General features: G+C 39.5%; 1 protein-coding gene across 1 annotated transcript; it reads right to left on the minus strand.

Moving 5' to 3' along the window:
• Nucleotides 1-1,484: 1,484 nt before the first annotated feature.
• Nucleotides 1,485-13,158, minus strand: LOC133552496 (cytochrome b-c1 complex subunit 8). The gene is made up of 3 exons (XM_061899707.1): nucleotides 13,046-13,158; nucleotides 4,712-4,871; nucleotides 1,485-1,649 (listed from the first exon to the last, which is right to left on the minus strand). Exons 2-3 carry the CDS (start codon nucleotides 4,863-4,865, stop codon nucleotides 1,555-1,557), a joined length of 249 nt encoding a protein of 82 aa, XP_061755691.1. The 5' UTR covers nucleotides 4,866-4,871; nucleotides 13,046-13,158; the 3' UTR covers nucleotides 1,485-1,554.
• Between the last annotated feature and the right edge of the window lie 1,889 nt (nucleotides 13,159-15,047).

Below are 15,047 nucleotides of genomic sequence, written 5' to 3' on the forward strand. Positions count from 1 at the left end.
GGCCATTTGTCATTTTCAAAACCAATACCATGTATAGATTTGAACCTTTGAAGGGATTTTTTTTTTATTGATTGATTGAAACTAGTATTAGTAGATTGCACAGTACAGTACATATTCCGTACAATTGACCACTAAATGGTAACACCCCAATAAGTTTTTCAACTTGTTTAAATCGGGATCCACGTAAATCAATTCAGGCTCCCTTCAAATTTAGTCCAGAATTTAAAAAATAAGTTGTTTTTTTGGCCCTGCTATGAGATGGCGACTTGTTCAGGGTGTACGTCACCTTCCGCCCGAATGCAGCTGAGATAGGCTCCAGCAACCCCAAAAGGGACAAGCGGTAGGAAATGGATGGATGAATGGAGGTTGTTTTGTCTTTTGATGATCCGGTGGCCATGGATGAAGTGCTGGCTGTCCAGAGTCGGGACCCGGGATGGACCACTCGCCTGTGCCTCGGTTGGTGGACATCTCTGCGCTGCTGACCCGTCTCCCCTAGGGATGGTCTCCAGCTGGCCCCACTATGGACTGGACTCTCACTATTACGTTAGATCTACTATGGACTGGACTTTCACAATAGTATGTTAGACCCACTTGACGTCCATTGCACCCACATCTGCAGTCCTCTCCAAGGTTTCTCATAGTCATTCATATTGACATCCCACTGGGATGTGAGTTTTTCCTTGCCCCTTATGTGGGCTCTATCTTTGAAGATAAAGTTAAAACAGGCTTTCTTTTTTATTCCCTTTAGTTAAAGAAAACACAAAATCCATCCATTATATGCAACATTTTCCTTAATAAACATTCCAAAGTAGAATATTGCATGTGAAGCAATTGGAGCCTTAAATAGGTCAATAATTTATAACATTGATTTTGATTCATTAAAAAAATATCCCACTATTTAGAATATCAAACCATTCATCATAAAACTGTTAAGTCATGAATATTTTTCTTTTTTACTTTCAACATTCAAACCTCTGGATCAACTTTAGATCTGTCGATTATAATTTTGTTGTATGACCTTTTTGTCATTGAAAATGTTTTGTTTATGGCAAACACACAAAATATGCAATATGCAAAGTGGACTATTTGATGTCAAGTCATTTGAACATTTAATAGGTCAACAATTACTGACACTGACGTTTTATTTTTTTTTTGAACAATGCCAGCTTATAAACAATTAAACAGCCTGCATTGCACCTTTTACTCAGTACATTACACTTCTTTGCCCTTTTTTCCTGCTTTTTAAAGTGTTTTTTTTGTAATAGTATTTTTTAGATTGGATGCAAGCTGCATTTTAGACACCCCGGCTTTAACAAATGTACTCGTACTGTACTACTGCCAAACATACCTTATACATATTTTAACATATAATATATATATAAAATATAACAAATTGCCTGACGTAAAAACCTAAATGTTCCTCACAATTTAGAAAAACGATGAGCTTCTGATGAGATGAAGCTGGAACAATAATTAAGCCTGAATTGATTTCACATAAATACTTTTCCATCTTTATTGGTGAAACAGAATTAACAACTGGGGAAGTTTCAGAGATTATTCATCGTTCTCGTAGTCAGCAGGATTCTTCCTCCTTAGCTGATGATATTCACTGTTGGCCCACGTGTACGTTATGTACACCAGTGCCATGGCTGCAAAAACAAAAGATAGCAGAATGTGCATTACTTGACATATTTGCATAGGTGTAATAATCACACCTTCATTAGTGCAGGCGTCACAGCACTGTATTGATACAAATATACACTTGTGCATACATTTACATGAATGATATGTAAAGATACATAAGCAAAAGGAAAAGCAAGATATAAAAAAGGCACAAGTGACATAAAACGGACGGCGTGGCGCAGTGGGTCCCTGGTTCAATCCCCACCTTCTACCAACCTTGTCACGTTCATTGTGTCCTTGAGCAAGACACTTCACCCTTGCTCCTGATGGGTGCTGGTTAGCGCCTTGCATGGCAGCTCCCTCCATCAGTGTGTGAATGTGTGTGTGAATGGATAAATGTGGAAGTAGTGTTTAAAGCGCTTTGAGTACCTTGAAGGTAGAAAAGCGCTATATAAGTACAACCCATTTATCATTTATTTATTGAAAACATTTTGAACAGGAATTGTTGCAACAAGGGGAGAAACGATAGGATTAAATAAGATCGGCTTCTCCCGATTCCTCTTCAGACACGTTAAATTGTGCTTGTGTAAACATATGACGGCCTTTAATATAACTTTGTTCTTCATTTTTTAACCAAACTAAATCCTTACTAGGATTGGGCAATAAGACTGCCAACAGTATCACAATGTAAGTCTTTTATATCGACAATTATTAAGGGGTCTAATAACTGATTCGATTCGATATTTGTTCAGTTCCGTTTCATTACATTTAGAACATGCATACAATACAATGTAATGCATCACATATTTCCAGTTGTTTCATTTCAGCACATCCAAAAAGGAATAGGAAGAATACAAGGGGTGTAACGGTACGTGTATTTGTATCGAACCGTTTCGGTCCGGGGGCTTCGGTCCGGTCCGGAGGTGTACCGAACGAGTTTCCACACGGACATATTAAGTAGCGTACTACACGTTGTGTAAACAATGCACACTGAGGCACAACACACCACATGCTAGCAACGACAACATGCAAAAGCTCGAGCTGGAAAACCCTCTTGCCTCTTTAAGATCTCCCGTTTGGGAACACTTTGGCTTCGCGGTGCGATATAGCAATGGAGGACAAGAGGTGGACAAATCGAAAACAGTTTGCCGTCATAGTTCAGCAGCGGTAGGGTACGCTTCAGGCATACTTGCCAACCTTGAGACCTCCAATTTTGGGAGGGGGGAGGGGGGGGGGTGCGGTGCATGGTTAAGAGTCAAGTATTTCACACACACACACACATATATATGAAATACTTGACTTTCAACGTTCATTTATTTACACATATACACACACATAACACTCATCTACTCATTGTTGAGTTAAGGGTTGAATTGTCCATATACTCTGTCACTATTTTTCTAACCATATGTATGCACAGCTAGACTCTCTGGCGGTGGTATCAGAGAGAAGAAGTCTAGCAAAACTCCTAGCCATTATGGACAACACCTCCCACCCACTACACTCGGACCTTACGGAGAGAATGTGCACGTTCAGTGAAAGGCTCAGACTCCCTAAATGTAACACGGAACGGCACAGGAGGTCCTTCATACCGACAGCCATCTGAGGCTGAGTTGACTTGAAACTTTTTAATGCTCCACTTTTTAAATGTAGCTGAGTCATTTTATTTAATCTGAACCACAACTTGAAACAGTTTAATGTTGCACTTTATATGAAGAAAGTTTTTGTTAAGAAGCCAATTCTGAGCCTTATCTTATTAAGTTTTAATTTTATATATGTTGACCACATGAACCCTGGCAATGGACCCTGTGTGTATATGTATGTTATTGTTTTGCTTAGCATTCATGACAGCCACTGTTGCACTGATCAGCCTACAGAGCTATTTTTATTTTTGTGCAGAATTTTTATAGTGTTCCCAATGTTAAAAGGCCATTGTTTACAAATTTGGTAAATAAATAACCAGAAAATGTATATTTCGTTGTTTTCTTATTGTACCGAAAATGAACCGAACCGTGACCTCTAAACCAAGGTACGTACCGAACCGAAATTTTCGTGTACCGTTACACCCCCTACTATATACACACACAAACATGTATATATACATACATACATACATATACACACACACACACACACGTGTATACGTACATACACACACACATATATACACACATACATACATATATACATATATACATACATATATATATACATATATATATATATATATATATATATATATATATATATATATATATATATCACACACAGTCAACACTTAAATCTATAGATCAACTTTAGATCTGTCGATTTAAAGTTTTTTTATGTTATACAGGTCAAAAACGAATAATATTGATGTATTATATTTTGAGCAAAGACAGATTTCAATTTAAAAAAATCCTGCTATAATTACCAAGGTATCAAAAGGGCTCCATTCATAAAAGTGCGACAATATGTCCTACATTATTTTTTTTACTTTTAACCCATAACTTCAGATCCATCCGTTGATTGTAATTTTTGATGATTTCTTAAAATTTTTTCTTGTTTGTTTTTTGCCCTCATTTGTCATAGGAAACTTACCCAGAAATATCTAAAGGGAATAATTGCTGGGAAGTATTTTGAGCCTTTAATAAGTCAATAATTTGACTTTTATTTTGATTCAATATTCAATTTGATCAATGAAAGCTTTAAAGAAAAAACAACCTGCATATCAGCTTAGAGTCAAAATTGCAAAATTTTCTCGTTACATTTCGCCTGTATGCTGTTTTATTCCACTTTATATTTTTTAGATGAGTATTTTTTAAATGTGCCGTAGACTGTTAAACTTTTTATTTTCTTTACCCCTGATAAAGACCATATTTGACAGTTAACATCTAATAAATTCCATGCAGCGACGTCCTATGGATTTCACATATCGCTTTGGCTAAAAGTCCCTAAAACGAGGCTTTATCCACGCCAACAAACACTAGCCATAAACAGCATCCCATGTAATCGTAGCCACTCCCGTAATGTCATTATTTACAGTGACACAACCGTGTAAATCCTTAGCCTGCCAAAAAGTATTCAAAAGTGTTCAACTTTAACTTACGAGGGGCAACTTTGAAAAATGACGCAGTGAACCTTCTCCACACATTAGGGATTCCTTTGGAGAAATAGTTGGCGAAGGCCCTCTGCTCAAAGGGGGACAGACTGTACGTGATTACATGTCTGATCCTGGCCAAGTCTCCAAAGTGGCGGCCCATGATGATCTGAAAGGTAACAAAGAGGGATCGATGAGATAGTAAAGGTACAATTTAAAGGCTGATGCGTGGAGTAAACATGATTATGAGACAGGTAATGTAGACAAAAGGAAAAACACTCACATGACTGTAAATTGTTGTTGACATTGTTTTGAAGATTTTCTAATCAGAGACGCAACACAAAGCGTTGACATTGAGGCCCCGTTTACACAAAGGTTATCCAGGGTAAATCCCACCTAACCTTATCCTTGTCCACACACACACAATGGTCGTTTAAGACCCCTTCCCCCCTTCGTCAGCCGGCCCAACGCGACCGAATACGCATGCGCACGTCCTAGTTACCTCCAGTGTTGCTTTGTGTGCAAGTTCCTAAATGTAACTTATCTGAACAATATCCAGTGTTGTGGTATTTCAATTAACTGGAATCCAGTGTGCTGTGGGGCCTTATTGTGGTGAATCACACCTGAGCCATCATAAATTAATTAAATCTTTGTTGGACATGAAAGTACACAATGTGACAAAGAACATTTGACAACAATCAATCTACAGATCTAGATATCTGTTCAAGACACTACTCTCTCTTTTGCCTTCATCTTCATTGTCCATTCATTTTTTGGTGACTTTATATACTCTGGACACAGACGTTGAGTCCGCGACAACATGGCGGACAATAACTGATACAGTCTGCTTTGCCAGTCCAAAAGCATTCGCTGTTTTCCGTAGTCTTCCCTCGACGGCCAAGTAATACAAAGCACACGCTACCTTATTTATCACATTTACGGTAGCCCGCATTCTCGTTGACTCTCCTTCAACAAATGAACAAAGTTTTTCGCTAAGTACAATCACAGCTGACCTTGACATTCAAAAATAATTTTGCCGTCTGAGAAGTGTTGTATCCCAAATAGCTGCAATCGCTTTCTGTTTAGGTATTCATGTGTGCTTTCTACAAGCGTGTGAACATGTAGAACAGGGGTGTTCAAACTTTATACACTGAGGGCCGCACACTAAAAAATATAAAATGTGGGGGCCATTTTGATAGTTTTTATTTTAAAAAATCGTACATGTATAAAAAATATACATTTCGACCTCCACACAGGCTTGATCTCAGGGACCCCAAAGGGTTTTGGTCAAAAAAATATTAAAAAGGTGTCATTATTCGGTATTTTTTTTATTTTTTATTATTATTAATCAAGTTTAAAATCTCTAGATCGACATTAAATCTATCTGTCAATATAATGATTTTAAAGATTTAAGTTGTATCCTCTATATGTCACAAAAAAAAACTGTTTTTTTATGGAAAAATCACAAAATATGCAATATTTTCACCCAATAATTTTTTTAAGTGCAATATTTGAGATTATATAATAATTGGAGCATTAAAAAGGTCAATAACTCATAACACCATTGATTTTAATCAATAATTTTTGAGCAATGACATTAAAAAACAAATCACACTAAAATTATTGGGGATTCAAAAGGGTCCTACTCATTTAAGTGTTAAAAATAAATTATAAATTTTTTTACTGTTTACTTTTAACACGATAATCTCGAGATCATCTTCAGATCTATCCGTCAATTATAAGTTTTATTGTTGTTTATGTTTATTGTTTGTTCATTTTAGGCCCTTCTTTAAAAAAAAAACAGCTCAGTAGTTTTTTATGGCAAACACAAAATATGCAACATTTTCCCCAAAAAATATGTCAAAGTGGAAAATTTAACATGCTGTAATTGGAGCCTTGAATAGGTCAATAATTCATTTGAGACACTAGTGATTTAGGGCTATATAAGTAAACATTGATTGATTATTATTTTTTAAAGAAAGAAACAGCCTGCATGGCAGCTTTGTGTTATTAGAGTAAACATTGCAGCATTTTCTTGTTACATTTCACCCGTTTGCTCCTTTATATCACTTTTTACGTTTCAAAAATGTTTTAATCGTATTTTTTAAATTGGCCGTGGGGCCGTTAAAAATTTACTTGCGGGCCGCAAATGGCCCCTGGACCGCACTTTGGACACCCCTGATGTAGAAGAAGGAGAAACACGGGAATGTCTGGATGACTCGCCTCCATATTTCCAGTGGTTAGCTCCGAGTTACGAAACCGCTTTATTATGAAGCTGGCTGTGGTGGGTTCTTTCTGACGTCCCTTCCGGTGTGGGTCTGCGGTCTTTCTGGCGTCACTTCCTCTCCGAACTCACTTTGTAAACGATCAATGAGTCCATCCAAGCTAAGAGACGGAGATTCAAGAAATACACGGCACCATTACCCGTGTAAAAAATTGTCCGAGGAAGGGAATCTTAAACGCTGGTTTAGTGTGGCTGAAATAGGGTTTTGTCTAAACAATCGTTTATTTAAGGTGTTATCCGACTTAGTGTAGACATAGACTAAATTAAAACCCAGTAGTATTGTAGTGGATTCCAGAGACGCGGTGTGTCTATTGGTAGAGTAGCTATGCCAACAACTTAGGGGGGGAGGGTGGAACACAGGTCCGATGGCCATGGATGAAGTGCTGGCTGTCTAGAGTTGGGACCCGGGTGTGCATCGGTTGGGGACATCTTTGCTTTGCTGGCCCGCCTCCGCTCGGGATGGTCTCCTTCTGGCCCCACTATGGACTGGACTCTCACTATTATGTTAGATCCACTATGGACAGGACTCTCACTATTATGTTAGATCCACTATGGACTGGACTCTCACTATTATGTTAGATCCACTATGGACTGTACTTTCACAATATTATGTCAGACTGGGGCTGGGCGATATATCGATACATTGCCGGTTTGTCTCTGTGCGATATAGAAAATGACTATATCGTAATATTCGAGTAGACGTTCTCACGCAGTTGTTTTTAGCTGCGGGCATTACACTACAGGCTTTCCTTGCTCACAGACAAGCAGGCGCACATTCTTACATACGTCACATACGTATACGCCCTCGCTCAGCAGAGTGGTAGCGGCGTGGCTAACATTAGCTGTGATGCTAGCGGGTTGTTGCGAGAGAAAGAAGGTGCGAATCTGGTAACAAAGGAAGGAAGAATTAATTCCCAAGAAAAACAACACGGGGTCCATCGTCTGGCGGTGGTTCGTCTTCAAGCGGGAATATGTCAAATAGACAACTTTAATTTGTCATGTGTGGGGCACAAGCGTTGCTATGAAAAGTAGCATTACAGCTAATATGTAGCATCATTTGGAGAGTCACCTACTAATAATTTTAATAAATAGAGTTTTGGTAAATTGACTTAGTTGTGATTTCCTTCTCTGCATGAAAGTTTAAAAGTAGCATATATTAGTGCAGTATGAACAAGAATGTTTTAATGTAGACACATAGAATCATCATACTGCTGTGATTATAGGGACGGCGTGGCGCAGTGGAAGAGTGGCCGTGCGCAACCCGAGGGCCCCTGGTTCAATCCCCACCTAGTACCAATCTCGTCACGTCCGTTGTGTCCTGAGCAAGACACTTAACCCTTGCTCCTGATGGTGGTCAGCGCCTTGCATGGCAGCTCCCTCCATCAGTGTGTGAATGGGTAAATGTGGAAGTAGTGTCAAAGCGCTTTGAGTACCTTGAAGGTAGAAAAGCACTATACAAGTACAACCCATTATATGTATCCAGTGTTCATTCAAGGCTAAGGCAAAATACAGAGAAAAATATCGTATATCGCGATATGGCCTAAAAATATCGCGGTATTAAAATAAAGGCAATATCGCCCAGCCCTATGTCAGACCCACTCGACGTCCATCGCATCCGGTCTCCCTTAGAGGGGAGGGGTTACCCACATTTGCGGTCCTCTCCAAGGTTTATAATAGTCACTCTCATTGACGTCCGACTGGGTTGTGAGTTTTTCCTTGCCCTAATGTGGGCGCTGAACCGTGGATGTCGATGTGGCTTGTGCAGCCCTTTGAGACACTTATGATTTAGGGCTATATAAACAAACATTGATTGATTGATTGAGCTTAAGGGTTCCAAGTTCGATTCCCGCTTCCACCAGCCTAGTCTGCTGTTGTGTTCTTGAGCAAGACACATTGCCCACTTTCACCCTGTGCCACCCAGTATGAATGCAGCTTTAAAGGCCTACTGAAAGCCACTACTAGCCACCACGAAGTCTGATAGTTTATATATCAATGATGAAATATTAACATTGCAACACATGCCAATACGGCCGCTTTTAGTTTACTAAATTGCAATTTTAAATTTCCCGCGAAGTGTCCTGTTGAAAACGTAGCGTATGATGACGCGTGCGCGTGACGTCACCGGTTGTAGCAGACATGTTCTTCCAGCACCGATCACGGCTAAAAGTCGGCTGCTTCAATCGCATAATTACACAGTATTCTGGACATCTGTGTTGCTGAATCTTTTGCAATTTGTTCAATTAATAATGAAGAAGTCAAAGAAGAAAAATGTAGGTGGGAAGCGGTATATTGCAGCTCCCTTTAGCAACAAAAAAAACATCCGGTGTTTCCTTGGTTACATTCCCGAAGGTGAAGTTTTACTATGGAACAGAGCGGTCAAGCGAACATGGTTTTCGACCACATGTCAACCGGCAGGTTTTGGTGAGAAAACTGTGGTAGTAAGTCGGCTCTTACCTGCAGCTGCGGATTCTCTTAGCTCCTCCCACTGGAGACGGTGGTGGTCACCACACCCGTGGCCACACCCCTCCAACTTTCAGGTACCATATAATCTCACTAAAACAATAGTAACACAATAAGCAGATAAGGGATTTTCCAGAATTATCCTGTTGGGGCGGCATGGCGTAGTGGGTAGAGCGGCCGGCCAGAAACCTGAGGGTTGCAGGACCGCTTCCCACCTATTGACATCCAAAAAAATCGCTGCCGTTGTGTCCTTGGGCAGGACACTTTGCCCCCTGTGCCGCTCACACTGGTGAATGAATGATGAATGAATGATACCGTATTTCCTTGAATTGTCGCAGGGCATACAGTACCCGCCTGCCTTGAATTACTGCTAGGGTCAAACTAGCTTTGCAAAATAATTAAGCATGCTTAGTATTACCGCCTGGTCAAACTTGTGACACTTCCCTTGTCATCATTTTCAAAATTGAGGAGGCTGATTTAAATACTGGTCATTTGAAATCGCATAAAGGGAAGAAGATTAAGAGCTATTCAGTAGGATTTAAGGTCCAAGCTTACATCACACTCAAATTTTTACTGCCTCTGGTAAGTGCCGGAGTGAGAAAAGGTTTTAAAGTAATTAGCGCATGCTTACTTTTACCGCATGCTTTTGGTAAGCGCAGGAGTGAGAAGAGGTTTTAAATTAATTAGCACCCAGGTGGCAATTCAAGGAAATACGGTAGGTGGTGGTCGGAGGGGCCGTAGGGGCAAACTGGCAGCCACGCTTCCGTCAGTCTACCCCAGGGCAGCTGTGGCTACTGATGTAGCTTACCACCAACAGGTGTGAATGAATGTTGAGTCCCACTTCTCTGTGAGCGCTTTGAGTGTTTAGAAAAGCGCGATATAAATATAAGGTATTTAGTAAATGGGTCTAATAACATCTGAATCGCTCCCACTGCCTTCGCCTTTTTTTTTTCTAGTCCTTCACTCTCACTATCCTCATCCAAGAATATTTCATCCTCGCTCAAATTAATGGGGAAATTGTCGCTTTCTCGGTCCGAATCGCTCTCGCTATGGATGATTGTAAACAATGTGAGGATGTGAGGAGCGCCACAACCCGTGACATCACACACACATCGTCTGCTACATCCGGTACAGGCAAGGCTTTTTTATTAGCGACCAAAAGTTGCGGACTTTATCGTCGATGTTTTTCTTCTAAATCCTTTAAGCGAAAATATGGCAATATCGCGAAACGATCAAGTATGACACATAGAATGGACCTGCTATCCCCGTTTGAATAATAAAAAAAAATCTCATTTCAGTAGGCCTTTTAGCTTTCCAAGTTCGATTCCCGCTTCCACCAGCCTGGTCACTGCTGTTGTGTCTTTGAGCAAGACACTTTTCTCACTTTCACCCTGTGCCACCCAGTTTAAAGGCCTACAGAAATAAGATGTTCTTATTTAAACGGGGATAGCAGGTCCATTCTATGTGTCATACTTCATCATTTCGCCATATTGCCATATTTTTGCTGAAAATATTTAGTAGAGAACATCCATGATAAAGTACGCAACTTTCGGTGTTAAGAGAAATGCCCTGCCTCTACCGGAAGTCGCAGACGATGACGTCACACGTGTGATGGCTCCTCACATCCTCACATTGTTTTTAATGGGAACCTCCAACAAAAAGTGTTATTCGGACAGAGAAAACGACAATTTCCCCATTAATTTGAGCGAGGATGAAAGATTAGTGTTTGAGGATATTGATAGCGACGGACTAGAAAAAAAAAAAAAAACAAGTTACAAAAAAACGCGATTGCATTGGGAGGGATTACGATGTTTTTAGAGACATTTACTAGGATAGTTCTGGGAAATCCCTTATCTTTTTATTGTGTTGCTAGTGTTTTAGTGAGTTAAATAGTACCTGATAGTCGGAGGTATACATACACGGGTGTCTTGACGCCAATTTTTAAGGGGAGTCGACGGCAGCTTTATAGACGGCACAAGCTCAGCTTTTCTCCGGTAAGAAGCGACTTTTTACCACTATTTTCTCACCGAAAACTGCTGGTTGACATTCTGTCGTGATTCATGTTTGCTTGACCGCGCTCTGATCCATAGTAAAGTTTCACCTCCAGGAATTTTAAGCAAGGAATCACTGTGTTTGTGTGGCTAAAGGCTAAAGCTTCTCAATTCCATATTTCTACTGTGACTTCTCCAATATTAATTGAACAAATTGCAAAAGATTCAGCAACTACAGATCTCCAAAATACTGTGTAAGTATGCCATTAAAGCAGACGCCATTTAGCTGTATGTGCAGCGCTCATATTTCCTTAAAACCTGTGAAGTCTTGCGTACACGTCGTCATTACACAACATTTTCAAGACGAAACTCCAGGGAAATTTAAAATTGTAATTTAGTAAACTAAAAAGGCCGTATTGGCATGTGTTGCAATGTTAATATTTCATCATTGATATATAAACTATCAGACTGCGTGGTCGCTAGTAGTGGCTTTCAGTAGGCCTTTAAATGAAGCTTAAATATCTATAGAGAAAAAAGCCCTATATATATATAAATATATATATATATATGTGATACTTTCACAGTATCATGTTAGACCCGCTCGACATCCATTGCTTTCGGTCCCCTAGAGGGGGGGGGTTGCCCACATCTGAGGTCCTCTCCAAGGTTTCTCATAGTCAGCATTGACACTGGCGTCCCACTGGATGTGAATTCTCCCTGCCCACTGGGTGTGAGTTTTCCTTGCCCTTTTGTGGGTTCTTCCGAGGATGTTGTAGTCGTAATGATTTGTGCAGTCCTTTGAGACATTTGTGATTTGGGGCTATATAAATAAACATTGATTGATATATAGGGCTTTTTTCTCCAGTTTTCTCACATAGTCAATGATGACTATGTGAATTTTATATATATATATATATATATATATATATATATATATATATATATATATATATATATATATATATAATTCACACAATTCTGAGCATTGATTGTAAGCAAACATACTTTTATGTATGGTTACCAACCGGTTTAGCGGCCGTGCCAGCAACTCGGGGGTTTCAAGTTCGAGTACCGCTTCCACCATCCTAGTCAATGCCGTTGTGTCCTTGGGCAAGACACTTGACCCACCTGCTCCCAGTGCCACCCACACTGGTTTAAATGTAAGTTAGATATTGGGTTTCACTATGTAAAGCGCTTTGAGTCACTAGAGAAAAGCGCTATATAAATATAATTCACTTCACTTTATCCACTCCTGCTTTGCAATCTTAACCTATATTTGCCCGACACGAAACACGCCTTACTATCAACAAAAACATCCTATTTTTAAATCCACACTCAACTAATGTACACTTTACCAATATTATGTTAGATGATTGTGAAACAGGAGATAAAGTTAGTCGTGCAAGCTAAATATTAGCATTAGCATCGGTGGCCTGGCCGGAGTACGAACATGAGACCTTGAGGCATTTACCCATATAACGTTTAAAAAAAGGACATAAAAGGTAGGCTTATGTAGCTTTTGGTGGGTGTTATGTCGGCTTATCGTCAAACTCAGTAGCAAGAGCACCAAAGTAGTTCATTATTTGGGTGACATTGAGGTGTACTTACTGTGCTACTTGGCTTCTCGTCGTTTCGCAAAGGTTGTTTCTTGTCTTCTTCTTCCTCGGAATTGTCCACGTTTAAAGACACACTGCCATCTGGCGGCCGAGAGGCTACACACGCTACGGAGAGAAATGTGTCTTTTTAGGCAACCCAACAAAAATGGATTTGCAACCAAAAATAATTTGCAAACAAAAAAAAAATCACTTCTATTGTTCGGTATCGCCCACTTATAGTCATTAGCATAGACATCTAATAAGTAGACGCAGCATCGAGCGCTACTGCTTACTGGCGCTGACGAGATGCGGGGCGGCCATCTTGGAGTGGTGATCCGCTCCACTCGCTGCAATTCATTTGGCAAGAACAATGAACTGTCAGCGCCTTTAATTCATCTAATCCAGGGGTCACCAACCTTTTTGAAAGCAAGAGCTACTTCTTGGCTACTGATTAATGTGAAGGGCTACTAGTTTGATACATACTTAAATACATTGCCAGAAATAGCCTATTTGCTCAATTTACCTTTAATTCTGTTATTAATAATTAATGATATTTATCTTTGTGGAAACACTGATCATCTTAATGATGTCTCACAATAAATATATATTTTTGATGACATATTTAAAATAGGTTAAAATCCAATCTGCACTGTGTTAGAATATATAACAAATTGGACCAAGCTATATTTCTAACAAAGACAAATCATTATTTCTTCTAGATTTTCCAGGACAAAAATTTTAAAAGAAATGCAAAATACTTTGAAATAATATTTAAATTTGATTCTACAGATTTTCTAGATTTGCCAGAATACATAAGTTTGAAGAAATATTTCACAATTATTCTTCGTCGAAAAAACAGAAGCTAACATGAAGAATTAAATAAAAAATTGATTTATTATTCTTTACAAAAAAAAAAAAAAATGTACTTGAACATTGATTTAAATTGTGAGGAAAGAAAAGGAAGGAATTTAAAAAGTAAAAAGGTATATGTGCTTTAAAATCCTAAAATAATTTTTAAGGCTGTAATTTTCCTTTAATATTGTATTTCTGAAAGTTATAAGAAGCAAAGTGAAAAAATAAATGAATTTATTTAAACAAGTGAAGACCAAGTCTTTAAAATATTTTCTTTGATTTTCAAATTCTATTCGAGTTTTGTCTCTCTTAGAATTAAAAATGTAGAGCAAAGCGAGACCAGCTTGCTAGTAAATAAATACAATTTAAAAAATAGAGGCAGCTCACTGGTAAGAGCTGCTATTTGAGCTATTTTTAGAACAGGGCAGCGGGCGACTCATCTGGTCCTAACGGGCTACCTGGTGCCGGCGGGCACCGCGTTGGTGACCTCTGATCTAATGTCACTGAATACCACTGATTTTCCCTCGTTTTTTTGTCATACGTCTAGCTGTGATAAAGGACACATGTTTTGTTAGTCAAAGTTTGCTTAATTTATATAGACCTAAATCACAAGTGTCTCAAAGGGCTGCACAAACCACAACGACATCCTCGGTAGAGCCCACATAAGGACAAGGAAAAACTCACCCCAGTGGGATGTTGACAATGATGACTATGAGAAACCTTGGAGAGGACCGCATATGTGGGCAACCCCCCCAGGGGACTGAAAGCAATAGATGTCAAGCGGATCTAACATGATATTGTGAAAGTCCAATCCATAGTGGATCTAACATAGCTGTGAGAATCCAGACCAAAGTGGATCCAATATAGTAGCGAGAGTCCCGTCCAAAGTGGAGCCAGCAGGAAACCATCCCAAGCGGAGGCGGATCAGCCGCGCAGAGATGTCCCCAACCGATACACAGGCGAGCGGTCCATCCTGGGTCCCGACTCTTGACAGCCAGTACTTCATCCATGGCCACCGGACCGGACGCCCTCCACAAGGGAGGGGGAGACATAGGAGAAAAAGAAAAGAAACGGCAGATCCACTGGTCTAAAAAGGGGGTCTATTTAAAGGCTAGCGTATACAAATGAGTTTTAAGGTGAGACTTAAATGCTTCTACTGAGGT

Source organism: Nerophis ophidion, linkage group LG05 (genome assembly GCF_033978795.1).
Source record: "Nerophis ophidion isolate RoL-2023_Sa linkage group LG05, RoL_Noph_v1.0, whole genome shotgun sequence".
NCBI classification, from domain to species: Eukaryota; Metazoa; Chordata; class Actinopteri; order Syngnathiformes; family Syngnathidae; genus Nerophis; species Nerophis ophidion.